The sequence below is a fragment of the Tursiops truncatus genome, chromosome 16 (genome assembly GCF_011762595.2).
Source record: "Tursiops truncatus isolate mTurTru1 chromosome 16, mTurTru1.mat.Y, whole genome shotgun sequence".
NCBI lineage: Eukaryota > Metazoa > Chordata > Mammalia > Artiodactyla > Delphinidae > Tursiops > Tursiops truncatus.
In genome coordinates, this window is record NC_047049.1 from 25,099,787 (window position 1) to 25,127,299 (window position 27,513).

At 36.7% G+C, this 27,513-nt stretch overlaps 1 protein-coding gene across 2 annotated transcripts; it reads left to right on the forward strand.

Moving 5' to 3' along the window:
- The first annotated feature begins 843 nt into the window (after positions 1-843).
- On the forward strand, positions 844-26,469 carry PCGF6 (polycomb group ring finger 6). 2 transcript variants are annotated; one of them, XM_004322760.4, is made up of 10 exons: positions 846-1,289; positions 2,020-2,119; positions 2,212-2,308; positions 3,106-3,161; positions 3,262-3,321; positions 4,273-4,381; positions 9,022-9,049; positions 17,864-17,962; positions 21,752-21,838; positions 25,229-26,469. In XM_004322760.4, exons 1-10 carry the CDS (start codon positions 927-929, stop codon positions 25,283-25,285), a joined length of 1,056 nt encoding a protein of 351 aa, XP_004322808.1. In that variant the 5' UTR covers positions 846-926; the 3' UTR covers positions 25,286-26,469. The 2 variants fall into 2 exon arrangements, with proteins under 2 accessions (XP_073650101.1, XP_004322808.1); XM_073794000.1 differs by lacking the exons at positions 17,864-17,962; positions 21,752-21,838; positions 25,229-26,469 and adding an exon at positions 9,766-17,857 and having other exon boundaries at positions 844-1,289.
- The last annotated feature ends 1,044 nt before the right edge of the window (positions 26,470-27,513 follow it).

The following is a 27,513-nucleotide window of genomic DNA, read 5'->3' on the forward strand; positions in this document are numbered from 1 at the left end:
GTTGCTGTGCACGGGCTTTCTCTAGTTGCGGCGAGCCAGGGTTACCCTTCGTTGTGGTGCGCGGGCTTCGCATTGCGGTGGCTTCTCTTGTTGCAGAGCACGGGCTCTAGGCGCGCAGGCTTCAGTAGTTGTGGCACGCGGGCTCAGTACTTGTGGCTCGCGGGCTCTAGAGCGCAGGCTCAGTAGTTGTGGTGCACGGGCTTAGTTGCTCCGTGGCATGTGGGATCTTCCCGGACCAGGGCTCGAACCCGTGTCCCCTGCATTGGCAGGCGGATTCTTAACCACTGTGTCACCAGGGAAGTCCCTACAGCAGACTCTTAATAAGTGTTCGTTGAATCAAATATAATTGACTTTTTATAATCAAATATAATTGACTTTATGTGATGAGGAATTATAGATGGCCTTCAAATTGTGATTAAATTTCCACCCTGTGGCAATACAAGCGTTAATTCCTCCAAATAAATAAACTTACGTATTTCAAAATAGAAACTAAATACTTCCTAACGGAAATAATCTTGCATGGAAGAAACGCATAATTGGTACTCAAATTGAAATCATTATTATTCGTAATGCAGTATGGTTATAGCCCCTATTTCAGTGCTCTGTGCATGTCAGTGCAAACAGAATATTGTTGTCTAAAAGGTACCAATTCCGTTGTTTTCAGAAGGCAGTGCAGAGAGCGACAGGCTTTCAAAGGAAAAAAAATGGGTGAGATTCCTCTAAGATGCGGCCTGCAAGCCCCGCCCCATATACCTGAGCGGCTCCGCCTACGCCCCGGCTTAGGTGCGGGGTGGTGAACCACATTTCCCAGCGGGCCTTGCAGGCCTCTCACGCCTGCGCACTGTCAGCTCAGGCAGGCGGGCGGAACTCCCGCGCTATCCAGCCACCTGGTCTCGGTCTCGCCTCGCCTGGTCTCTACCCCTGGCATGGAGGGGGTCCCTGTGATAACGGCAGGCACCGCGGGCTCTGCCAAGGCTGAGGGAGCCGCAGCCATGCCGCCCCCGCCTCCCGTCTCCCCGCCTGCCCTTACTCCGGCGCCGGCAGCGGGTGAGGAGGGCCAGCCGCCACTCTCCGAGGCGGGGGCTCCAGGCTGCTCGGGCTCCCGGCCCCCTGAGCTGGAGCCGGAGCGCACCCTGGGCCGCTTGAGGGGCCGCTTCGAGGACGAGGACGAGGAGTTGGAAGAGGATGAGGACCTGGAGGAGGAAGAAGAGGAGGAAGAGGAAGAAGAGATGAGCCACTTCTCGCTGAGGCTGGAGGGGGGCCGGCCGGACTCCGAGGACGAGGAGGAGGTATTGATGGCCCCTGTTTGACCACGCCGGGCCTCCTCAGTTAGGGCCGGGTTCCCCGCTCGCCGCTGAAGCCTTTGGCACTTGCACGGACCCTCACCTCTCCTTGCGCTGCCTGCTTGTGGCGCGGACCGGCCTCTGTCCCGGCCCGGTTCCCTGCCGACTCATATTGTAACGTTTCTGCAGTCCCTTAAGCTCTCTGGGTCCGACTCACTCATTATTGAAGCTACTGCGTGCCAGGGATGTAGGCGCCAAGGGTACCGGCCTGCTGCCCTCCAGGAGCTTACAGTGGGCCAGGGAAACAGTCCATTTCTACAGGGTGTTGAGAGGATGGGAAACCCTTCCCCACCTAGTCAGTCTCTAATTGGGAGATTTTTTTTTTAATGGGGCAGCGCATACTTCATAAAGTTAGACAATATACCTAGTTACTCAGAATTAATATTAAACACCAGTATCTGGAAAGTTTGTCCATTTCGCGATAATTCATATAGTAAGATGCCCCTCATCTGGCAATATACAATATCTCCAAAAGAATGAGATCTTTTCGGAACATTGGTTTATATTGTGTTATTGTAACTTTGATGAGAGTGTTTGAAGGGTTGGAGGTAAGGTAACATGTTTCCATGTTGCAAAGTAAGCTACACATTGTTGATAATAAAATTTGGGGATTATCGCTTAAGAATTTGAAAAGGCAAGGACTTGTATTTTAAAACTATTTCCATTGTATTTGCAGCGCCTGATAAATCTCTCTGAGCTGACCCCATACATCTTGTGTTCCATTTGCAAAGGTTACTTAATAGATGCAACTACCATTACAGAATGTCTTCATACATGTAAGCATATAGTTCATCATATTTCCAAATAATATGTTGATTTTTTGAAATGTCTTGAAAGTATCCTAATTTCAACATTTTTTTTTCAACAGTTTGTAAAAGCTGCATTGTAAGACACTTTTACTATAGCAACAGGTGTCCAAAATGCAACATAGTAGTACATCAGACACAACCTCTTTACAACATAAGGTAAGAAGAATATATAAGTAAAATTTATATTTTAGGTATACTTTTTCTGAAAGCTTGAAATTGTGTAGTTGGTAATAAATTCTTGACCTATCTCAAAATGACAAGAAAGGGAAATACATATTCTTTAAAGAAATACATATAGAGCACTTACTGTGTACCAGGCACTGTAATATCCACTGGGAACTTTAAAAAAAAAAAAAAGGCACAGATCTCTTTTCTTGAAGATTTTAATCTCATCAGTCAAGTTGATGAGGCTAGTTTAGGCTTATCCTTTTCTGTGTATCTAGAATTCTATTTTTAAAACTAATACCTGAAATAACTGGCCTCTTTAGAAAAGCCTGTCTGTCATAGGTCATTGTGGCTTATTAAATTTTCAGTTCATGCTCAGTTTCCTAAGGGAAGAAAAACACTAAAGGTGACCTGCTTTCATTTGTTTAGCAAATACTATTATGTTTTTACTACCTTCATAGAAGAGTGTTTTGCAGATGATTCACAGAATTTCAAAATACAGTCTCTGCCCTCAAGCTCACATTCTTATTAAGGGAATAAGACCAGTTCACATGGAACAATTTAGCAAATAGTTCAAGAGTCTATAATTACTTGTAATTATGACCACATACAATTACTTGAGGTTCTCTCAGATGAGAACCATGAGTGCTACCTAAAAGTAACTCAGCTCTGAGAAAGGAGATAGTCACCCCTAAGTGAAAACAGTTACTTACAAAGAACATCATTCACTCTGTACCAAATGCATTTTTCTGAATTCTGAGGTATTCTCCATCCTTTCCTTTTATTAGGTTGGACCGACAGTTACAAGACATAGTGTACAAATTAGTGATCAATCTAGAGGAAAGTAAGTTTATTTTATTACATAGTTGTGAATCCCAGAATCTCTTCTGACTCTGCTAGTTACATTTTAAGTGTAATTTAGTCTGTGTTTTATCATTTTTTAGGAGAAAAAAAGCAAATGCATGATTTCTATAAAGAAAGAGGTCTAGAAGTACCTAAACCTGGTAAGTTTGGGTGTATACCATAATGTATTTATAGATTAAAGAATACTAACTTAATAAAATTTACTCCCTTTGAGGTTCTTTTTGGTGATAGCTGGTTATTTTATGATCAAAGAGAGAGAAAGATTTTGAAGGTCATGATTTACTGTAATCCAATTTAATTATTTATAAGGATTAAAGAGTACAGGCTCTGGAGCTATATTGAGTGTGATCCTAGCTCTGCCACCTTACTAGGTGTATGACTTTGGCAAATTACTTCAATGTCTCAGTTTCCTCTTCTATAAAGCAGGGATAATCATAACACTATAAATTGTAAGCATACATTGAATAATACAAAGCACTTAAAACAGTGCCTGGAACATAGTAACTGCTCAAATATTAGTTTTTATGATGATGGTAATGTCACAGTATGGAAGTTAGATTTGGGTGTAAATCTTCATTCTTCCACTTACTATGTGGGTGACTTTAGGCAAATTGCCTAATCTCATTAAACTGTAATCTGATTTTCTTTACAGTTAAAGTACACAAAATTGTAAATCAACTCTACTCCAATAAAATTTAAAAGAAAAAACCATTAGTACCTATGGCATGCAATTATAATAAGGGCTAAATGAGATGGTGCATGTAAAGTGCTAAGCATGAGCCCTGAGCCCTGGCACATAGTAGTGCTTATTAAGGGCTACCTATAGCTATTGTTGCTATTATGCTGAGCTCTCTCTGTGGCCCTGATAAACCAGCCATACATGTCTGCCTTCCATTGTGGAGTGCTCCCCAGGCTTGTCACTAATTTCACTGGCTTTGACAGATTAACTGATATTATTTTAAAAAGGGAGAGTGAGTGCTTTATGATCTTTTAAATAGTCAACATAGTTAAATTTCTGTAATTATTTTCCAAAGATCTCAGTTTATGATATTTATATTCTAACTCAACTTTTTTGTTTGGCTATCAAATAGCTGTTCCACAGCCAGTCCCTTCGAGCAAAGGAAGATCTAAGAAAGTCTTAGAATCAGTGTTTCGTATTCCACCTGAACTTGACATGTCTTTATTACTAGAGTTTATTGGGTGAGTACCCTAAACCTCTACCTCTAAACTTTAAAATAAAGAATTTTTTAAGTCCCAACAGTTACAAAATCATCCTGAACTAAGGTCATATCGAGTTTTTCTGATATCCTTTTAAAGAATAATTCTGAAATATTTAAGACTTAGAAAAAGGTACTAAAGAGTAGTAAAATAACCACTTGTATCTCCATCATCTGGCTTTTGAATTAAACCGTGCTAATATGGCAGAAGGCACTTGGCTACCTCTTCCTGTTCATTCCCCCCTTCCCTTAGAGGTTAATAACTACTCTCCTAAAAGTAATGATTATCATTCCCATGCATTTTTTTATGTGTTTGCCACATGTGTATCTATTTCTAAACAATATGTAGAATTGTTTTTGGCCACTTAAAAACTTTAAATGGTATCATACCATGTTTTCTAACTTGCTTTTCTCACTTAGCATTGTATGATTCATCCATGCTAAAATGTATAACTAGTTCAGTCATTTTCACCATTGCCTGGTATTCCCTTAAAATAAATATACCATAATTTATCTTTTCTTGTACTGTGGAACACTTTGTTTCCAATTTTTTTCCTATTATAAACACTGTTGCTTTAAGCATTTTTTACGTATCTCCTTATATATATATGAGATATTTTTCTAAGAGTGTAGATTTGCTGTGTCTTGGGATATGTTCGTCTTCAGCTTTACTTGGTTTTGCCAAATTATTTTCCAAAGTAGTTGGATATCTCCCTAATTAATAAAAATTGCTTCTTTCAAACACTGTAGCATATGGTGTACTCCATTATCCTGCAATATTGTTAGGCCGACTGTCATCATAGAGTTGGCCTGTATCAAACTGTAGTTTTCAAAATAATTCCATAGTTTGCAGGATAAACTAAAATGCCTTTCTTGGAAGATCTAGATCTTCCATTTTATGTCACTGATGACTATTTGACTTCTCAGTCACTTCCTCCTTATAACTCTAGGTTGCCTGTATTATTTATTTAGTATCTAGCTTGTACTATGTTGTATTTATCTCTTTATGTATTCATCCTGTGTTCTCAACTGATATTAAGGATCCCTGAGAGGCGAGAAACCTTTCTTATGCCTCCACAGAGCCCACGTAGTAGTGGTTGATGATAATGAAATAAAGATCTCTTTAGAAGAATGAGAAGAAATCATGTAATACCAGACTTTAAACCAGCAATTTCTGTTATTAAAGAATGTGTTCCAACCTAAATGTCCAAAAGGGAACTGGTAAAATAATGGTATATAGCAATGAACATGTGCTAGTAACATATGTGCTAATATGGAACAATTGCCAAAATTCACTTTCTCAAGTGAAAAAAGCAAGATGCGGAAGAGAATATATAGCATGTGCTCTTTATGTTTTTTTTAAAAAGCGGATGGTGGGCATATATACATATATATATATTTTTTCCCCACAGGCACAGACCATTCCTGAAAGGACATATAAGAAAATGTTGATAGCAGTTGCTTCTAGAAAAGGGCACTGGAGTGTATGAGTATAGAATTGGAAAAGGTCTTACTTTTCATTGTATTTGACTTTTTACCATGTAACTTGATTTTTAGTAAGTCTAGTTAATTAAAATTTGAAAATTGAAAGGAATTTATATTTCTAAAAATATTTTCGGGAAATGTAACCTTTTCCACTAACGCACAGTTGGAACTGACAGTTTTTTTATACCTTTTTTGAAAAGTGGCAGTAATGCAAAGATGGCAAATATGTGACAAGTGTGCTACATTATCTCTGTCTGTCCAAAGGAGAAATCAATACTTAATCATGGCAGGCTTTTCTAATGAGTGAGACTTGAGTACTCTGGTCAAAGCAGTCATTACCACTTACTGGAGTTGTTACATTGTTAACACATTCCCTGCTGTAGAAAAAAAGAGCCCTCACTTGGAATAAGAAGATCTCTATTTAAGTCCTAGCTCCTTTGTTATATAGCTTTGTAAAATTGAGGTAATCGCTTTCTGTTTATTCATAAGATGTTTATTAAGGTCCTGCTGTGTACCAGCACAGCACTCTGCTAGCTGCTGGGAATGTAATTGGAGTAAGTCAGCCATGGCTCTTGCCCTCGTGGAAATTGTATTTTTAACTTCTCAGGGCTTCAGCTTCCCTATCTGTAAAACAAGAGAATTGAACCTTATATGTTGAAGATTATGATGAGTAGTCTGTCTACGTCATAAAATAGTCTTTTATCTGTTTTCAAATGGTTATGGGGAAGAAAGCTTCCAATGTGGCAAAGAGTTCTTTTGAAGAAGTCGCCAGCCCCCAGAGTTAAATCCCCACATGTTTACTACATTGAAAAGCTTGGTGTTACCACTGAAGTCAGGCTACTGAGGGTAACCCATAGAAAGCTCTTTCATGGCAGGACAAATGGCAGGTGAGTTTTAACCTGATGCAAGTACAAGGGCAAATTTGGTCCAGCTGGTGACCCTGCTTGAATTGGATTAGCAAAAATCCTGAGGTAGGTTCAGCCCATGGAAGTGATTTTTCAACCACTGGAATGAATATGATATTCCCGGCCCCCCTAAATTTGGTATGCATGTTTTGTGATCTTAAGATAGTCTTGTACAGTACTTCTCCTTTTTGTTCTTCAGTTTCTATGTGTAAAGTAGAAGATTATAAAGCCTTAGGCAGTATAGTGTATATAGAAAGAGCATAGACTTTGAAGAGTATAACTGAAGGTATGTAACCCCTAGGATGTAGCTTAACTTCTCTGATCATCAGTTTCCATATTTCTAAATTGGGGATTATAATACCAACTCACAGGATTGTTATAAGAATCAACATATGGTATTTCTAACATGTCTAAACTATTATCAGTATATGAATATTGAAATAATGCAGGGTCATTCAGAAATAAAGGTTAAAGTAGTCTGTGGTGCTGTAATGTGTACAATATCTGCCTAGTAAAGAAAATGGACTCACATGAAATAAGTGTATGAGAGAAGATATGGCAAAAATTTAATGCAATCTTAAACTCAGTGGTGTTTAGTAAACCAGGGAGGTGCTATCCCACTGTATGCTATGTTATCCAACTGGGGTCTTATGTTCAGCTCTAGGCACTACATTTTAAGAGAGATGTTAGTAAATTGAGGTGTAATCAGAATAGTAAAAGGTGTGAAAACTATGTCATGTGTAGTAGCAGAAAGATTGAATCTAATTCACAAGAGTACCAAAAGGCAAAACTAGGACCAATAAGTATAAGTTACAGGGAGAAACATATTTGATTCAGTGCAAGCAAGCAATATCTAACAAAGTTGCCCACAAATGGAATGAACCGACTTGTAAGTTAAAAAGCTATCTCAAAAAAAAAAAGAAGCTATCTCTTTAGATATTCAAGCAGAAGCCAGATGCCCATATATCATGGATTCTATAGAGATAATTCTTATAATGAAAAAGATATTTTATTTATTTATTTATTTTGGCTGCGCAGCTTGCAGGATCTTAGTTCCCCAACCAGGGATCGACTTGCGTCCTTGGCAGTGAAAGCACGGAGTCCTAACCACTGGACCACCAGGGAATTCCCAAGGATATTTTATTTTGTAGCTCTTAAGATATTATAACCTTAGATTTACATCTATATATAATGTGTATACATAACTTATGTTTTATGTTTGTCAGTATAACATATTCTATAGATATTTATACTATCTATATTGTATATTAATATATTTCTCTATATTTGTATTATAAGAATACTCTAGATGATGCAATTGTGATCTTGCCTATTCTTCACAACGTGATAGGGGAGAAAGAATGTGAGCTTTGGGAATTCCCTGGCGGTCCAGTGGTTAGGACTCAACGCTTTCACTGCCCTGGCCCAGGTTCAATCTCTGGTCAGGGGAACTAAGATCCAGTGCAGCATGCCCGAAAAAACCAAAGAATGTGGGCTTTGATATGTACACCCGCGTTTGAAACCCAGCTTTATTACTTACTAGCTGTGTGACCTTAAGCAAGTTATTCAGCCTCTCTGAGCTCAATTTTCCTTATCCGTAGAATGGTGATTCTAATGCCTGACTTAAAGGGTTACTGTGAGAACTGAAAGAAACACATGCATAATATATGAAGACCTAATATAATGCCTGGTGCATAGTAGATGGTCAAAAAAAGTTTGTTCCTTGTCTCCTCATGATATAAAAGTAATTGATTTAATCAAGAAATCTCTTCGTACTTTTAGAGGAAAAGCAAACTGAGTAAATCATGCCCAGGTGATTATGTTACAAGTAAAACAACAGGAAATGTAGCAGCTTTCTTGTAAGGACTCTATCTTGTAAACGTTGCTATCAAGAAAAAAACACATTAATTATGACAGAAAGAAAGAAGTTTTACTTTAAGCTAGAAAATGTTAGAATGCTACATGTGGGGGAAATATAAATTTTAAGAGTATACTTTTAACTCCTGGAAGTAAATATACAAAGCAATGTAAAATACTGTATAAAACTGCCTTTGCCTTACCACTAGGTGGCAGATATGACAATTAACTACATTTGTTTATTTCATAAAGGGTTAGGTGACCGTGTTTTAAAATTAAGTTGATGTTCCTCAAATATGTGTATTTATGTTATTTTTCTGTGTTATATAATTAAACATATAGTTCAAAATTGATTAATTTTGCTTTCGTTTTTCAGTGCTAATGAAGGCACGGGACATTTTAAGGTATTTTACTTTTATTTTTCATTTACTTTACAAGAGGACCCTGTAGCACACAAATTTAAGATTAGCAATCATATGGAGACTGTCTTCAGTTACAGTCTATAAAATTTGTTCTGTAAATAAAACTTGTTGAAATATGAAGTACATTCAGTAATGCTCTCTTATAATAGGTTTATGAGAAAAGAGTTATTAAGTAGGGATTTGTTATTAATTCAGAACAGTGGTCTAAGGAAAAATAAGTGAGTAATTTTTAAAACTGAAACCAAATGCTGTGTTAATTCGTTGATTAAAAAAATGTTTCAAAGCATTTTTTGCATATTTGGCATTTAGAGTTAAATATGAGCTTAAAATTTCATTTGCATGTAACATCTTTGGTTGAAGTTAGCCTGCCCCAACTTGTTACTTCAATCATTTACTGAAACTTTAAAGGTAAGAATGAACTCTTTTGTAACATACTTAAGTTCAGAGTTGTCTTAAAGGCTTCAGCATCACAGGTGCCATTGTACACAGTGTTGCTCCTATAGTATGAATCATTCAGGAAAAGGTGACTTTTTTAAAAGGGGTAAATCAGGCCTATAGTTACTTGGGATTATAAATGTATAAGGAAATAATTGACTTTGATCTGGTTAGATTTTCAGTGACTTTGTCAAAGTCTATACTAAAATATGGGTGGGGCTTCCCTGGTGACGCAGTGGTTAAGAATCCGCCTGCCAATGCAGGGGACACGGGTTCAAGCCCTGGTCTGGGAAGATCCCACATGCTGTGGAGCAACTAAGCCCATGTGCCACAACTACTGAGCCTGCATTCTAGAGCCCGTGAGCCACAACTACTGAAGCCCACGCGCCTAGAGCCCATGCTCCGCAACAAGAGAAGCCACCACAATGAGAAGCCTGAGCACCGCAACCAAGAGTAGCCCCCTCTAGCTGCAACTAGAGAAAGCCCGTGCACAGCAATGAAGACACAGTGCAGCCAAAAAAATAAATACATAAATAAGTTCAAAAAAAATAAATAAATGAAAATAAATTTTAAAAAAAACACCTAATAAAAAATAAAATAAAATAAAATATGGGTGAATTATACCTGGTTGGGCATAGTGTTTTGTTTTGTGACTATAATGGCTTAGGAGGCATAGGAATTGAATTGAAGCATAGGAATAAATGAGTACTTTTCTGGATGAAGTATATTATAGGTTTTTCCCAGAGATCATTGTGATGGAGGGAATGCAGTGTTAGGTTTGGTAACTTTTTACCTCTTCTAAGTTGTAAAATAACCAAACTTATGGTGATTAACTTTAGGAAGTCCTTTCATAGTGTACTGGGTGGGAAAGTAGCATGTAAGTTTCTATATGGGACAACTGTAGAGTCATATGCTCCTAGAGTTCACTGAAGACACCTGTCCAGTGACCTGTAGTAGCCAGACGAGCCAACAGAGTATAAGAATGTCGTGAAGAAAGAACTAAAAATTAAATTAAAATATTAGCCTATTGCTTCCGCGAAAGCACATATGCACTTAGAATATTTATGTAGTTCTGATCCTCGTACATCAAAAAAATATGACACTACCACCTATGAAGTGTTCTTGCCAAAAGAAGTGTGAAGCTGATCATACCCCTAGATTACTAATTTACAGGAAATCCAGGGGACACAGGAACTTATTAAATTACTCTGTAAGAATATATAATAAGCCAAATCTAGACAGTGGAAAACTGCAGGACAAACAGTTCTGTTTCTCCAGCAAATAAAAGGGAAAGATGTAAAGAGGGAACATGTAGATAGAACATACTGATTAAAAGAGACTCAAGGGACATCAGTGTATGGCGTTTATTTGGATTGGATTTGATAATAAACTAAAAAATTTATGAGATGATAGCCCCAGATTGTAAGTAACCCAAATATCCATCAACTGATGAATGGGTACACCAAATATGATATATCCATACACTGGAATAGTATTTGGCAATAAAAAGGAATGAAATATTGATACATGCTACAACCTGGATGAACCGTGAAGACATGTTAAGTGAAAGAATCCAGGCACCCAAAGACCATGTTATATGATGCCATTTATATGAAATGTCCAATATAGGCAAAAGCATAGAGAAAGGAAGTAGATTAGTGGTTGCCAGAGGCTTGGGAGAGAGGGGAAATTGGGAGTGATTACTAATTGGTAAGAGTTTCTTTTTGGGTGATGAAAATGTTCTGAAATTAGATAATGGTGATAGTTTCACAACTTTATAGATGTACTAAAAACCATTGAATTGTATACTTTAAAATGGTGAATTTAATGGTATGTGAATTATATCTCAATAAAGCTGTTAAATTTTAAAAAACAAGCCAAGATCCAATAGAAACTTCGAATAGAAGCATTATTTGTAGTATGTTTAGTGTATACATTTGAGAGTACAAAAATATATCTGATAAAAATAATATATGCATAAATTAGAATTTTAGCTTGAGTCCATCACTGGTTATTACATTTTGTGTGTGAAATCTTTGTTTTATTTTTATTTTCTCTGTAATAACAACCCTAAAAATAATAAAATCATTTTCTACTAGGTAAGAAAATTGAGATGGTGAAATTTGTACATTTACTGTCTATTTTCTGATATCAAGGAATTTTAAAGTATGATAGTGGTATTATGTTTTTAAAAAGAGTTCTTATTTTTTAGAGATACATACTGAAGTATTTACAAATGAAATGATGTGTCTGGGGTTTGCTTCAAAACAAAACTGGGGAATGGGGGCCAGTAAGCAGTTGGGGTAGGAAATGGATGGGGGATACTTAAAACAAGATTAGCTGTGAGTTGATAAAGCTAGGTTTATAGAAGTTTATTACACTGTTGTTATAGTTTTGAGGCATTAAGTTTTCAGTGTTAACTAATGATACTGATGTTAGTTTGCAGGCTTATGTCTATAAGAGGTAATGAATATATTGTTTTAGAAACAAATGATCGTATTTCTGCATATTTTGACTTTTTATTTTGCTAAAACAGTCATTTTTTAATATTTTCTTAGCTAACACATTGGCAATCTTAACATTTTTCTTTTAATTCTGTATTTATAAGGGAATTCTAGCTTTTGATATTATAGCTCAGCATTCTCTACTACTTAAAAAGCTGTTTTTATGCCTTGTCTTTTATTTATTGTTCAAATAAATATGTCTGACTAGGATGATGCCTAGTTAAACTATTCACCATGTACACTTATGGCATGAAAATCATAAAGTCTGTTTGTTACATTTAATTTAAAAGTGTTTCACCAAGCAGTCATTTAGTTCAGAAAATTTTTTCTTTCACTTTTAATTATGAAAATGTTTAAATACACTGAAGAGTAGACAGAATAGAACCTCCATGCATCCATCACACAGCTTTGCCAATTAACTAATGACCAATTTAATTTCTTTTATACCTCCATCTACTTCCCTTCTTTCTTTTTTTTTTTGGCCTTGCCACACGGCTTGTGGGATCTCACTTCCCCACCAGGGACTGAACCCGGGCCACAGCAGTGAAAGCGCCAAATCCTAACTACTAGGCCACCAGGGAATTCCCACACTTCCCTTCTTTCTTTCTTTTTTTTTTAAAATTTATTTTTATTTATTTATTTTTGTCTGTGATGGGTCTTCTTTGCTGCGTGTGGGCTTTCTCTCTAGTTGTGGCGAGTGGGGGCCACTCTTCGTTGGTGCACATGCTTCTCATTGCGTTTGCTTCTCTTGTTGCAGAGCATGGGCTCTAGGTGCATGGACTTCAGTAGTTGGGGCTCACCGGCTCTAGAGTGCAGGCTCAGTAGTTGTGGTACATGGGCTTATTTGCTTCCTGGCATGTGGGACCTTCCCAGACCAGGGGTCAAACTCGTGTCCCCTGCATTGACAGGCGGATTCTTTTCTTTTTTTTTTTTTAATTTATTTATTTTTAATTTTTATTTTTGGCTGCATTGGGTCTTTGTTGCTGTGCACGGGCTTTCTCTGGTTGCGGCGAGCGGGGTCTTCTCATTGCAGTGGCTTCTCTTGTTGCGGAGCACGGGCTCTAGGGGCGCGGGCTTCAGTAGTTGTGGCTCGCAGGCTTAGCAGTTGTGGCACGTGAGCTCTAGAGCACAGGCTCAGTAGTTGTGGCGCACAGGCTTAGTTGCTGTGCGGCATGTGGGATCCTAGATCAGGGCTCGAACCCGTGTCCGCTGCATTGGCAGGCGGGTGCTTAACCACTGTGCCACCAGGGAAGTCCCTTCTTTCTAATATTATTCTGAAAGAAATCCCTGGCATTTTGCCATTTCATCTGTAAAGTGTTTCAGTACTCTTAAAAGATGAGGCTCTTTTTTTAATGACCACGTAGCATACCAAAAAAAAAGTTACAAAATGTCAGTGTTGAGAAAGATAAAAATAAAGAGACAGACCTATTCTAGATTAAAGGAGATTACAGAAACATGACAACAAAATGCAGTGTGTAATCCTTCATTAGATTCTGGATTGAAATAAGAACAACTTGTAAAGGACATTATTAGGACAACTGGAGAAATTTGAATTTGGACCCATTTAGATAATTGCACTGTATTAATGTTATAAATTTCCTGATAATTATATTGTAGTTATAGAGGAGAGCCCCTTTATTCTGAGATGATAACTGCTGGTATATTTAGGGGTTAAATATCTCAATGTCTGCAAGTAACTTAAATAATAAATGTACAGGTATATACACACATATTACATACATTGGAAGAGGTGAAGCAAATATAGCAATGTTAATCATTTGTAAAGTAGGTGAAGGCTATCTGGATCTTCATTTACTAGTGTAACTTCTTTGTAAGTTTGTGATTTTTCAAAAGGTTGAAGGTGGTGAATAAAAAGAAAATGAGTTTCTTACCAAATATCTAGTCAGTGTACAAGTTTTTATCTCAGCTGTAGTGGGTGTTTTGTTTTGTTTTTTTAACATCGTCGTAAATCAGGATCCAAATAATGTTCACACATTGTGATTGGTTGATAGGTTTTTAAATCTGTAAGTTTTCTGTTTCTTTTTTCTTGCAATTCATTGTTGACAAAGCTGGGTCATTTGTGCTATAGTTTCCTACAGATGGGGTTTTGATGTTGCATCTCTGTGCTGTGATTTAATGTGTTCTTCTGTCCTCTGTCTTTCCCATAAACTAGTAGTTAAGTCTGAGTGTTAATCAGACAGGTTTGATTTGAGGGGACCAAGAATACTTCATAGTCGGTAGTGTTTTTGTCCATCTGGAGGCACATTAATGTCTGGTTGTTTGTGTCTTTGTGTTGTTAGCAACAATTGGTACTCAATGTCTAAGCCCATTAACTTAATAGGGTTTGGAAAATGATGCTGTCATTCCTCCTCCTTTTATTAAAATACTTCAATAATGAGGAACTTCTATTTGATTAGCCAGTGGTACCATTCATATAGGAAAGAAAGAATAAATGCTGATTCTTTCCCTTGACTTACAAGGTTCAAAATAATGAGTTGGTTCATTAGCATGCTCCAGTCCTAATCAATTAGGTATTTTTGATTTTGTTTTTACTTTAATATGAACTCATGCATTTAAATATATTTGTGGTTTAAACCCCTTTTAATTATTATCTTTATTGATGTTCAAATTGTCTTATCATAGATAATCATGGTCTATAATAGCTTCCTTGCTATCTCATATGACAAGATGTTCCATGCTCAACTCGTACATCTCTTGCCCCAGACACAGAATCTGTCATTTCTCCAAGGTGTCTTTTGGTGGTATTTCAAATTCACCATCTGGTTGCTAGGGATTTACCTTGTGACTGGGTTGGTAACTATTTTCAGTTGACAGAGGTAGGAATTTTTTCAAGGTAAAATGAGTTGATACCATCTTTTTAAAAGATATTGGGTTGGCCAAAAAGTTCACTTGGAAAAACACAACCAAACTTTTTGGCCGACCCAATATTTTTAGTGGTATGCATTTTCTATAGTCAGAAAATAACTGAATGTCTCTTAAATCGCCCTATAGATTCTACCTTATTGTTTCAACTTTCTTCTCAAATTGACCTGTGTTATAGATGGTAGGGAAGATTGCTGTGCTTAATTTCAAAGAAGTAAAATTCTTCTGTGGAATTTTTCTTTCCTGTTTATATGCAGATGGTAGGAGGCTATTAGATGCAGCAGGAAAAAAAAATGAGTTGACCATTTAGGTGAGAACCTGCTTTGTAGCTTAAGAAAAAAAAGAAAGGCAAAAAACAAAAAAAGCAAATTATTAAAAAAGCTGGATCTGAATTATATCGGAAAAAATTTCTGTTAACTTGTGAGCCTGCGGTATGAAGACTAAGGTTAACCACGTGAGAAGCCAACTTTGAAAGCCAAGGCCAATGTTTTTCTTTCAGTTACTGGCAGATCTCATAATTCTGTTCTGGGTGGTCTAAAAAGTACAGTATTGATAACTTTAGCTAAGTTGGATTAATCTTAATAAACACTTGGGGGTGAAGTGCTCACCAAGAACAAGAAATGATGAATATTGAATTGTCCTCTGTTGGTATACCTGAAGCCTACTATTGAGATCGTAAGCCCCAGAAATTAACCTTCAGAAATGCACTGGTTGCCAGGCAGGCATCTAGCTAGATTACCCAGAATAGCTTCTCAAGGCACATGATGGGATTCTCATGCTAATCAGGCAGTGCCACCTACAATGCGGTACCTTCATCAAGACTTCACCTGGAGCACTGCTGTATCTGCTCCTTAGTGAGAAAGGCTGCTTTCGATTTTCAAGATGATTCTTAAACCTGCGTTTAAAGAACACGAACCTTTGCCATTTTTGTCTAGATTATATCAGTATCCATGATGACAACTAGGTCCTCTAATTAGATTCCTTTACATAAAGAACAGAATAAATCAATACACTAGTAATAACTAAGTACTTACTATGTGCCAGGAATTATTAATAGTTATTTACGTATATTAACACACTTTCCTTATGATAATTCTATGAGGTAGGTGCTATTAGTATCTCTATGTTAACAATACAAATGGGGAAATGGAGACACAGAAGCGTTCAGCAACTTGTCCAAAGACTTGCAGCTAGAAAGTGGCAGAACCACGGTTTAAACCCAGGCAGTCTCTGGAATATCTGCACTTAACATGCTATCTGCTGCACTGTGGTAATAAGGGATAGATCTATTTTTAGGAAAGTTCTTAAGAAACCAAATTACAGATAAGAGAGCTGAGTGCTGTTATATGGAAGAAATGTGTGCCTAACCTGCCTGGGTCCTCTTGGTAGCAATTCTGGGCTCCCTCTCTGCTAGTGCTAGAAAAACATTGTTCACATTTTCCTAAAAGGTACCCTTTTAGTTCTTATTACCCCAACTTTTCATTTTTATTAATAGTAGTATCCTTAAAATTGCCTCAGAGAGAGAGTGGCTAGGTAAGCATTAGTTTCTACTTTAAAACGCTATGGTCTCTCTACCTATCACCTTAGACTGTTGGATCAGATTCCAGCCATATACATCTAGATGTTAATCTTTCTTTTTTCTTTTTTTGCGGTACGCGGGCCTCTCACTGCTGTGGCCTCTCCCGTTGCGGAGCACAGGCTCCGGACACACAGGCTCAGCGGCCATGGCTCACGGGCCCAGCTGCTCCGCGGCATGTGGGATCTTCCCGGACCGGGGCACTAACCCGTGTCCCCTGCATCGGCAGGCGGACTCTCAACCACTGCGCCACCAGGGAAGCCCCGATAATCTTTTTATTTTCCACTTTTAAAAGAAAATTTCAAACTCATACAAAGATAGACAGAATAGTAAAATGAATGCCCATGTACACATCACTTAACTTCAATAATTATAAGATCATGGCCAATCTCAATTCATCAATACCTTTAACACTTCTCTTATATAATCTTGAAGCAAATCCCAAACTATCATTTTATCAGTAAATAATTGTTTCTAAAAGATAAGGACGTTTTATAAAAACATAATAATGATACTATAATTTTTATTTATTTTTATAACTTGTATCTGAATGTGTAAAGCAGCTTTTTAAATATTTATTTATTATTTATTTTGGCTGCACTGGGTCTTAGTTGCAGCATGTGGGATCTTCGTTGTAGCATGCGGGATCTTTTTTTTTTTAATATTTCTTTATTTATTTGGTTGCACCGGGTCTTAGTTGCAGCACATGGGCTCCTTAGTTGTGGCGTGAGAACTCTTAGTTGCAGCATGCATATGGGATCCAGTTCCCTGACCAGGGACTGAACCTGGGCACCCTGCATTGAGAACATGGAGTCTTACCCACTGGACCACCAGGGTAGTCCCAATACTATCATTTTTTAAATTTACAGTAATTCCTTAAATATCCACATGCTATTTAAATTTCCTAGATTGTCTTATGAAAATTGTTTTAAAGATTTTTAAAAATCAGGATCCAAATAAGATCCATATATTGTAATTGGTTGATATATCCCTTATTTACAGGCCTTGTATCTTTTTTAGTCTAGCGGTTCCTCCTCAGCCTTGGTTGGTTGTTTTTTTTTTCCCTGAAGTTTTTTTGTTGAAGAAACCAGGTTGTTTGAGACATTGAATCTTGGGTTTTTGCTGTCAATAAATTTTACTCTAAGTTTTATTCTTGATGAGGTAGTAAAACAAATCTGTAAGCCGTTCTATTAAAAAAAATTGTTGACATACTTTTTGGAGAGGTGAAGCTAAGCAGGAATTCTTTTTTTTCTTGTTTGATAGATAAATTAACTCAAATTTCATAGTAATTTTTCTTTCATAAATCTATTGAATTATCTTTGCTATAAAATGTGCTTTAAGGTTTATACATTTTATGTATATTTAATCTGAAATTGGTTTGTTTGTTTACTTTTGTAGCCATTGGAAAAGAAGTTTGTCCGAGTTTCAGGAGAAGCAACTATTGGACATGTAGAAAAATTCCTCAGAAGAAAAATGGGTCTTGATCCAGCTTGTCAGGTAGAGTATATGTGTGTAAAAAGACAGGAAGTTGTGAGATTACCTTTAACATATTGAAGAAAGAACCGTCTCTAGGATTTCATGCAGTGGCTTTTGTTTTATGACATTGTAGATATTGTAAATGTTAATTGAATATTGGTACACAGTGATCCCCACCCCCAAATTTAATCACATTTGACTTGCTGCCATTGGTGACCATCTATGGGTGTCAGAGAAAAGCTGAGGGTGTGAGAACGATTAAAGAGCTTTTAGAGCTTCAGCTCCAGCTCTTTTCTTTTTGATAGTAGAGCAGAAGTTTACTTTTCCATCCATTCACTTCTCTTCAGAGGACATCCTTGGATTTATCAATGTTTAGCTCAAGACACCTAGAAAAGTGAAATAGCTGTCTAATATAGACTCTGTTAGTTTCCTAAGGATTGAAAAAGATCTCTTATTATAGCTATATAATACTTTCTTGTTGTAAGATGGAAATCTCAAACCTCATGTATTGTTGCATATAAAGTGTAAGTAAACTCATAGTTTAATAATGTGGGCCAGTGAAAATGCACGTTTGTATAGCTCTGCTTTTTCATTAGTCAAATTTAAAAGGGGTTTTTGTTATTCTCCATCATATGTAAAATTTTATAGAATAATTTTTATCTAAAATGTCTATTTGCTGTAGATCTGAAATTTTGCTGATGTTTTTAGTATCAATATCTGCCAGTACTAAATATATATTAAATTCAATTAAATGTGATTTCTCTTACTGATTTTGACATAATGCTAGCTGTATCTCATGGCAACTGAAAATTGGAAATGACTTATCTATCACCTTGTAGCCAAAGCATACTTGAGGTTATTCTTAGCCTTTTGGTTAGAAATAGATAGCTGTTTAGGGACTCCTGAACAAAGAATTGTGAGTAATCCCATAATAGTCTATTATTTCTAAAAGCAGAAATCAGAAGACTTGCACCTGATTATATAGAATAAGAAGTGGCACCCAAGAGGGCTTTCTTTAGGATATAGATTACTTCCTCTGTGGCTAGATATTGATCAGAGCCATTTATAAGTTTCACACTGGTGTTTTAAGAAATTTGGTTGCCAAAGCTCTAAATTGGTTTTATTGTGTAAAAATGTGGGTTTATTTTTTCCTCCTATCACAGAATTCAAGGCTTTTAACATTTTGAAATAAAATGATGTAAAATTTGTTTCAGTCACGGGGGTTTGTTTCAGAAACACGGGGGTGTTTCCCCGTACCTAGATTGTACAAACAATGGGTCTATGATGAATAACTGCTTTGCTTCTGGGAGTCTGGTATTTGGTAGTTGCTAGGCAGAGAATGCCAACATGACCATCCCTCAATAAAAACCCTAAACTCTGAGCCTCAACTGGGCTTCCCTGGGCAGAAACACTGCACAAATTGACTACATTTTCACTGCTAGAGAAAAGAGTATGTGGGTGTTATCTCCTCTTGGACTGGGAGGGAAGAGCATAGGAAGCCTGTGCGTGGATTTCTCCAGACTCTACCTACATCTTTTTACCTTACTGATGATCTGACTGTGTATCCTTGCTGTGTTGCTGTAATTACTCATACCTGTGATCATGCTGAGTCCTGTGAGTCCTTCTAGCAAATTATCAAATATGTGGGTCATGTTTGTGGCACCCTCAGAGATGTGATTCTGTTTGAATGAACTAATTTATGAAGTATTTACAGTCAAGTAACTTAAAAATCAGCATGTAAAATGAGAAGTAGTTTAAATGTTTATCAGGAGGATGGATAATATAGTTTATGATATATTCATAAAATGGAACACTATGCAGCTATTAAACACAGAGAGCTAACTGTGCATTCCAAAAGATTCCATAGTATATTAAGTTTTTGTTGTTTGTGTGTGTCTGTGTGTGTTTTAAAAATATGTAGAACAAAATATGTGACATGATCCCATTTCTAGAAAAACAAAACCAAAATCCCCACATGCACACATTGCATTTAGGAGCATATGCATCAAACTGTTAGTAAATGGCTAATCTCTGGGGGTTAAGATTAAGTTGAAAAGAAAATTGTAGTAACCAAATCATAAATGTATACCATGTGGTGAAGCCCACTAAGGGTGGTGGTCTCTGGATAGTTGGATACTTAATAAAAACATAATGTTAGTTGCCAAGTTCTTTAATTTTTCATGGACCTAAGTTCTATGCACAAGATCTGCTGTTAGTGCACAAGATCTGCTATTATTGCTTTCAAGTCCTTTTGCAAACAAGTATTGCTTTGCCAACTTTAAAACTGGTAAGCATAAAACAAAAGTTGTTACTAATCGGAGGTTATTCATTGTGAGATACCACAGGGCTTGACTAACTGACCTATGGACCAAATCTAACCTGCCATCTTTTTATGAATTATGTTCTATTGGAACAGCCATACTATGGCTGCTTTCATGCTACAGTGACAGAATTGAGCACATGTGACAGTGATCCTGAGTCCCACAAGCCTAAAATGTTTATTATCTAGCTCTTTGTAGAAAGTTTGCCAACCCCTCACATGCACTTATCTTTGGAGAAAGATAGACCTGGGGACAGACCTGGGTTCCGATCTGAACTTTGCTACTTACTATAGCCTTGTGACCTTAGGAAAGCTTAATGTCTTTACTTCTTAGTGTCCTATCTGTAAAATGGGAATTACAATGCCTAGCTCACGGGAATGTGAAAATGAGACGAGATAACATATGTCAAATATATAGTGTAACAAATGCTGTGCATAGAGGCCGCTCAGTTAAATGCAACTGCTTTTACTATTCTTACCCAACCATGCTGAAGGTTTTAGGGAAACTAACATGTTGGCAGTGCATAGGATTTTTAGAGTAAACAGAATTTGAAGGTCGGAAATCTGGTTAGGAGACGGTTTCAGTGGTTTAAGCCTAAGAGCAGCAGTTGAAAGAATGATATGAACTTAAAAGGCAGGGTGAAGAAGGAAGCAACAGGACTTGGTAACTGCACGTGAGAAGAAAGGAAAAGGAGAAATAGGAGTTAGAGCTGGTATTTTGGTTTGGAGCAAGGAGAAATTTCATGCTGTAAGCTAAATAGGGACATTAGGAGGGGGAGCCTGTTAAGTGATATGTTATTAATAAGATGTTGAGGACCTGTTCCCACTTTAAGGCAATGGGAAAGGAGTACTTAGTGAAAGAGAATATAAGGATTTGCATTTCTATTTCTAGCAAGTGAGTATACTGGAATCATATTACAATATAGTATATAACTGTACAACCATATCGTTCTTTCTAGAGCATTCTATATAAAAGTAGATTTGTCTTAGAGCTTTGACCTTACTAAAAGGGCTGAAAAGACCTTGTTAAGATTGTTCCATCTGTAAAACAGTTCCCCTATTGTGTACTTTATGTCAGCAGTAGACTTTCCACTGTTGGAAAATGAGATATTCCTCATTAAGAAAATTATTCAAATAACTAAAGATTGCCTTTTTAAGCATTATAAGCCCTATTAATCATTGTGTCATGAAACTTTTTAAAATAATAGACTTTTCTGTGCCTTCTTGTGCTGAACATATCAAGTATGATTTAACTTGTTCTCAGAGATTCAAGGAAATCATTCTGAATGCCTGTTGTCTGCCCTGCTATGTCCTCTAATGCTCCTTCCATTTTACTTTATTTGTAAAAAGTTTCTAAAATCTTTCTTGAGAACGTTTAATCAGTCTAAAATAGCAAAGACTAGTCTAAAAATAATTATGTTGATCTTCCTCATTTTGTCATATGGTTTTCTGAAGCAGGAAAGCAAACTTATACTCTTATTTGCCTGTAGGTAGATATCATCTGTGGTGATCACTTGTTAGAGCGCTATCAAACTCTAAGGGAAATTCGACGTGCAATAGGTGATGCAGCAATGCAGGTAGGTCTTAGACTTTACCATATTTATGCCTAATGGACAAGTTATTTAATGAAAGAAAAATGTTCCATGTTATCAATAAATTTTTAATAAATATTCTATAATTTTCTTGAAATTATCTGGACTGAAAATAAGAAAGCTAATGTTTATTGAATGCTTGCTGTGTGTCAGGCATTCTTCTAAATGATTTGTATCGATTAGCTCTCTTATCCCTCATAGTTTTATGAGATAGATATTCTTTTTTTCCCAGTTTTAAAGATAAGGAAACCAAGGTACAGAGAGGACATGTAACTTACCCACAGTGAGTGAGTGAGTGAGCCAGGGCTCAAACCCCAGGCAGTTTGATTCTAGAGGCCTTTTTTTCTTTTTTCTCTGTCCAGTATTGCAGTAGAGCTTTGAAGACTACTGGGCAAATGTATCTGCAAGGACATTTCTTTAAGAAAAATTTGTAGAGACTCATTAGGCTATAGAGATTCACATACCATTCCTTGCTCAATTGGTAAGAAGCCATGGTAACCGTTATGATGTTTTAATTAGCCTATAATGTGAGTGGGAATATAATATGAAATCTGGTCAGGATACATGAAAAGCAAGATAAGACTTACAATTTTAATGAAGAGAAAGATCCAGTTTCTCCTGGAACTTTACCCTCTAATTCTAAAATCCGTTGGTGGATCATATAGATGAGGAAACTGGTCTAGACAGATTAAGTAACTTGCCCAAGGTCACTTGGCTAGTTAGTGGTAGAATCAAGGTTCAGCTATTAAAAAATTTGAGCTTAAAGCTTAGAATCTTAACAAAAGGGTAGCTGAATACTTATTTAGGTGATTATTTGATTATTCTTACATGTTTTTAGAAATATAGCACCATACCAATTGTCTACATTTTGGTAACAAATAATTCAAAAGATTCTTCATAAAATACAAAAGCAAAATTGTTTCTTGGCTAAGTAAAGCATACTTAGAGATATAAACAAAACATTTCTTAAAATTTTTATAAGGTGAAACTTCAGAAATCTTAGAAAATGATTGTCTTTTTTTAAAAAAAATAAATTTATTTATTTATTTTTGGCTGCGTTGGGTCTTTGTTGCTGCACACGGGCTTTCTCTAGTTGCGGCAAGCGGGGGCTACTCTTCATTACTGTGCACGGGCTTCTCTTGTTGCAGAGCATGGGCTCTAGGCGCTCAGGCTTCAGTAATTGTGGCACGTGGGCTCAGGAGTTGTGGCTCTTGGGCTCTAGAGCGCAGGCTCAGTAGTTGTGGCTCACGGGCTCAGTTGCTCTGCAGCATGTGGGATCTTCCCGGACCAGGGCTCAAACCCACGTCCCCTGCATTGGCAGGCGGATTCTTAACCACTGTGCCACCAGGGAAGTCCCGATTGTCGTTTTAAAAGTTAAGCTTGATTAGAAATGTAAGAATCTAGGAGTAAAATTGCAAAGTCAGTGGAGTGGGTAGAAAATATGACTTCAATTCAAAAAGTATTTACGGAGCACTATTCTAGACATGGGGAGATTCAGAGATGAGCAAGTCCCAGAACTTAAATAACCTGAAATATAATTAATTAAAGTCCTCATTGATAACAATGTGTCATGTAATCTCAGGACCTCTTAGCTAAATGAATAACATATCTCTGCAGTGAAAGCTAGGAGGTAGCAAGTGAGGGAGAGAATGGTAGGAGCTGAGATCTGAGCAGCTGGAATAAAACCATGCAGGACTTTATAGGCTATAGTATGAACTTTGGATTTTAATTGAGTGAAGTGGGAAAGTACTGATTGGAGAGATTTGAGCCAAGGACAGAAGAGACATAAGCTGACTTAACCTTTTAGAAGATTCACTCTGGTTGGATAGTTTAAGAAGACCATGAATGGAGACATCTAAATATAAAATATAAATAATATAAATAATATTTATATATTTCTGTCTATTTATATGGAATATAAACGTAATAGACATAGATTTAAATTTGAATTATAAGGAATTATCTCATTTCATAAAATGCGATTTTATACATGTATTGAAGTTTTGAGATTTTGAAACAGCTTGTAATTGTGAAATATAACTATATGCAAAAAATTGACATTATGTAAAATGTAATTTGTATTCATGTAAAAATGTTAATAGGATCCTTCTGTGTGTGTTAGAATACAAATTCATTTACTTTGATTAGACTAGTTAGTCTAGAACAGGTCTGATGGTCCGTGGGCCAAACATGGTATGGGACTATACTTTATTTGGCTTATTCTAATTTTTGAGTTTAAATTCCTTTAGCTAAGCATCTGCTCTCTGGTTTACCACTGGTCTCAACATACCCTATTTGACTACATACGTGATTCACATATTCATTTATGTTACTTTTCTGGCCTTTGTGGGCATTTGAATTGGTGAACCCCTTTCTAGAATTCTGGTGAGTTTTCACCGAAGTTGCCAGTAACAGAAGCCAGATTGCAGTGAGTTGAATAGCGAATGAGAAATGAGGAAGTGGAGCTATGAAAAAGCTTAATAAAGAAGAAAGAGAGAGCGATAGCTAGCGAAGAGTTGGAAATGCAAGGCGTGCATGCCACCACTCCCTCTATATGTTGCTCAAAGTAGGCCCATTGCCCATGGCATACTTCCCCAGTGAGCCTTCCTTTTAAGCTAGTTTTCCAGTTCATAGTAGATTAGAAATAACACCTTAAAAACACTCTTTTAAGCAGCCTTGGTGAGAGCACAAAGAATTAAGACCTGATATCAAGAGAGGAGACATAAAAAGACTCAGAAACAAGTTATCTGGAGTCATTTACTGTCAGGTTAAATTTCCCACGACCCCAGAGGACATCACTGTGTTACAGCACAGTGTAGTTACTGTTCATAATGATGACTCTGGATATCAAAGAAAGGGTAAATTGTATTGAACAGACTTCAAGGAGGAAGTAAAATGTATGATACATTAAATGGGTAAGAGTTCCAAAATTTTCTCACTTGTTTTAGTTGTAAGCTGCATTTATGTAGGAAATAAATGTTTTATTTTCTTAGCAGATCCATGATATTTTATGATAATTGAGTCTTTTTTAGAGAAGTCCAGTGCTTGGGTGATATATTAAGTAATCTGTGCAGAATGAAATGTGTATCTTTTAGTTCTTTTTGAAGAAATGTTTTGCCATAAACAACCGTGACTAACTGTGGATACCTGGTAGTTTCAGAATTTTCTTCTGAGAGTCATTAAAAAGGCACATTAACAGGGAGTGTTTAGTAATGAAGTGAGTGAACAAGCAGGTTTATTTATCTTGGACTCTTTATTCTCTTTAAATCAAAGAATTTCACATTCGTGTTGGGTTACGAAAAATAAACTATCTTTGACTTGATCATTTACGTAACTGATTTTTAAATAACTGCAGAACACTTATTTTCTTTTCAGGATGGTCTGCTGGTCCTTCATTATGGACTTGTGGTTTCTCCTTTGAAAATTACTTGAAGATTCTAAGGGTATTGTGAGGAGGGAAACAAAATAAGGAGACTTCTGCAGGATTGCATCTCACCAAAGAATTCCACAGAATGTGTAATTGTTATCACTTTGTGCTGTTTGAGACATAACTTATCTATTTTCAGCACCAAGAATCATAGGATTTATAATTACAACTTGGTATTATAGAATGCATCTGTTTTACTAGAGACTATATATAAAAAAGCATCCACAGCTCAGGGGGAAATTTTTAAAGCAATGAATTTTTATGATTTCAAATACTTTGACATTGATTTTGTTTCGTAATCTTTGAGGTAAATCAGTTACTGTTTTTGTTTTTGTCTTCGTTGAGCCATACCCCTTTCAAGTTGGTGGTTAGGATTCTGCTCTCTGAAATGGCATCAGTTGGTCAGTCACCCTTTCAGAAAAGAAGTGTGCTTTTGAACTGAAGATTTAAAGCCAGTCTTTGTTAAATTACAGAATGTACCTCTTAGACAAAGACCAAAACTATGGGCCACTTTTTGTATGTTGCCATCTTATTTCGAACTTGTAACTTTTTTTTTTCAACCAACAACACTACTAAAGAGATATTATTCACTTCTTAAAGGGATGGATTATAATTTTTCTGTGTGAAGAGACTGTCTCCTGTAGGGTTTACGGCCCGTACCATAAGCCTTCAGTGTAATAAACACTCCTTTAACATACCTTACAGCAAGGGGTGCCTCTTTGCAACAGTATTTTTATTTTTTGAATGTTAGTTTGATTAACATTCATTTTGAGTACGTAATGTGATTGTCAGTACCTTGTAATGGCACTGCTTTTGAAAGTAATTTAAAAATTTGAGTGAATTTGAGAAGTTTACAGAATACTTGTTCATTGTTTCCTCAGTAAGTCAGTTTAATGTTCATTTTCGCATTACTTTGTCACTGGGATAAAGAATACGGGTGTTTGAGAGCTCACTCACTTGCATGCAAATATTTCAGTTTTAAAGACTATTTTGCCTAAAATTATCATTGTGATGCTTTCTAAAAGAAATATTTTGTAGACCTTATTTCACTGCAAAATTTCCAAGTCTGCATAAAAACAATTACAATTGGAGAAAGATTGGCAATGTTTTATAAAGCATTTGTGAATTGTGTATAAATCTCTTCTAACATTTAATACAATTTTTTTAATAAAAATTTATTTTAACCTATTTTGAAATGTTTGTGTTTATTGTGGAATTTTAAGAAATAACCAAAACTCTTTAAGAGACGACATAGCCAAATCAAAGTTAAACTGTGCCATCAGAATAGATATTTTATAAACATCTTTACCTTCACTGGTTATACTAGATGCCTTTATTTGACAATGGACAGAATAGCAACTATGGAGCTCATTGCCTCTTAAATGTTTCTTGCACAAATTACTTACTATTTTTATTCTTGTCCCATGTTAACATCTGTGTTGGGGATCCCCAAGACCACTCTCAGGTTTAATGGTTCACAAGAAGGACTCATGGGACCCAGAAAGCTATTATACTCTTGGTTATAGTTTATTACCGTGAAAGAAGACAGATTAAAATCAGCAATGGGAAAAGATGTATAGGGTAGAGTCCAGGAGAAACCAGGCATGAGCTGCCATTTGTCCTCTCCCAGTGCAGATGCAGGGAGAGTGTTTAATTCTCCCAACAGTGATGTGTGACATGTGTGAAGTGTTGCCAACCAGGGAAGCTCACCTGAGCCCTAGAGTCCAGAGTTTTTATTGGAGTTAGTCACATAGGCATGCAGCATTGATACCTCAGCACCCTCCCAGTAGTCAAACTGATATGGCATGTCCCAGAGCCCCAGGTGTACAAAAATAGGCATTCACCATAAATCACATTGTAGCATAAATTACATAAACTTACTTAGCATAAACTAAGTAAGAATGCTGATTGACTGGTTTAAAAATCTGTACTTCCAAAGCCAATGTGACCTTGGCTACATCAACAGAAATACAGTTTTAGATCAAGGGAGTTGATACTTTTAATCTCCAATGCATCTTGTATCCAGTTCTGGGTAGCATACCTCAAGGATACTGACAGATGGGAAGGCAGTGGGATAGGGAACAGTCAGAGGGAGAGACTCAGGAACAAAAAAAGAGCAAGCATTGAGCAATTGCTTCTATGTTGGAGAAGAAAAAACAGCGGTGAGAGGCAATACATGACAGCTGTCTTCAAATAACCAGAGGGTCAAAGACTTAGATGAGGGGAAAATCAC

Bases quoted from the DNA above. Each gene is read 5' to 3' on its own strand.
- PCGF6 (XM_004322760.4), top strand. From the start codon at position 927: ATGGAGGGGGTCCCTGTGATAACGGCAGGCACCGCGGGCTCTGCCAAG. The intron at 2,309-3,105 runs GTAAGAAGAATA...TCCTTTTATTAG, and splicing joins CAACCTCTTTACAACATAAG to GTTGGACCGACAGTTACAAG. The intron at 17,963-21,751 runs GTAGAGTATATG...ATTTGCCTGTAG, and splicing joins GTCTTGATCCAGCTTGTCAG to GTAGATATCATCTGTGGTGA.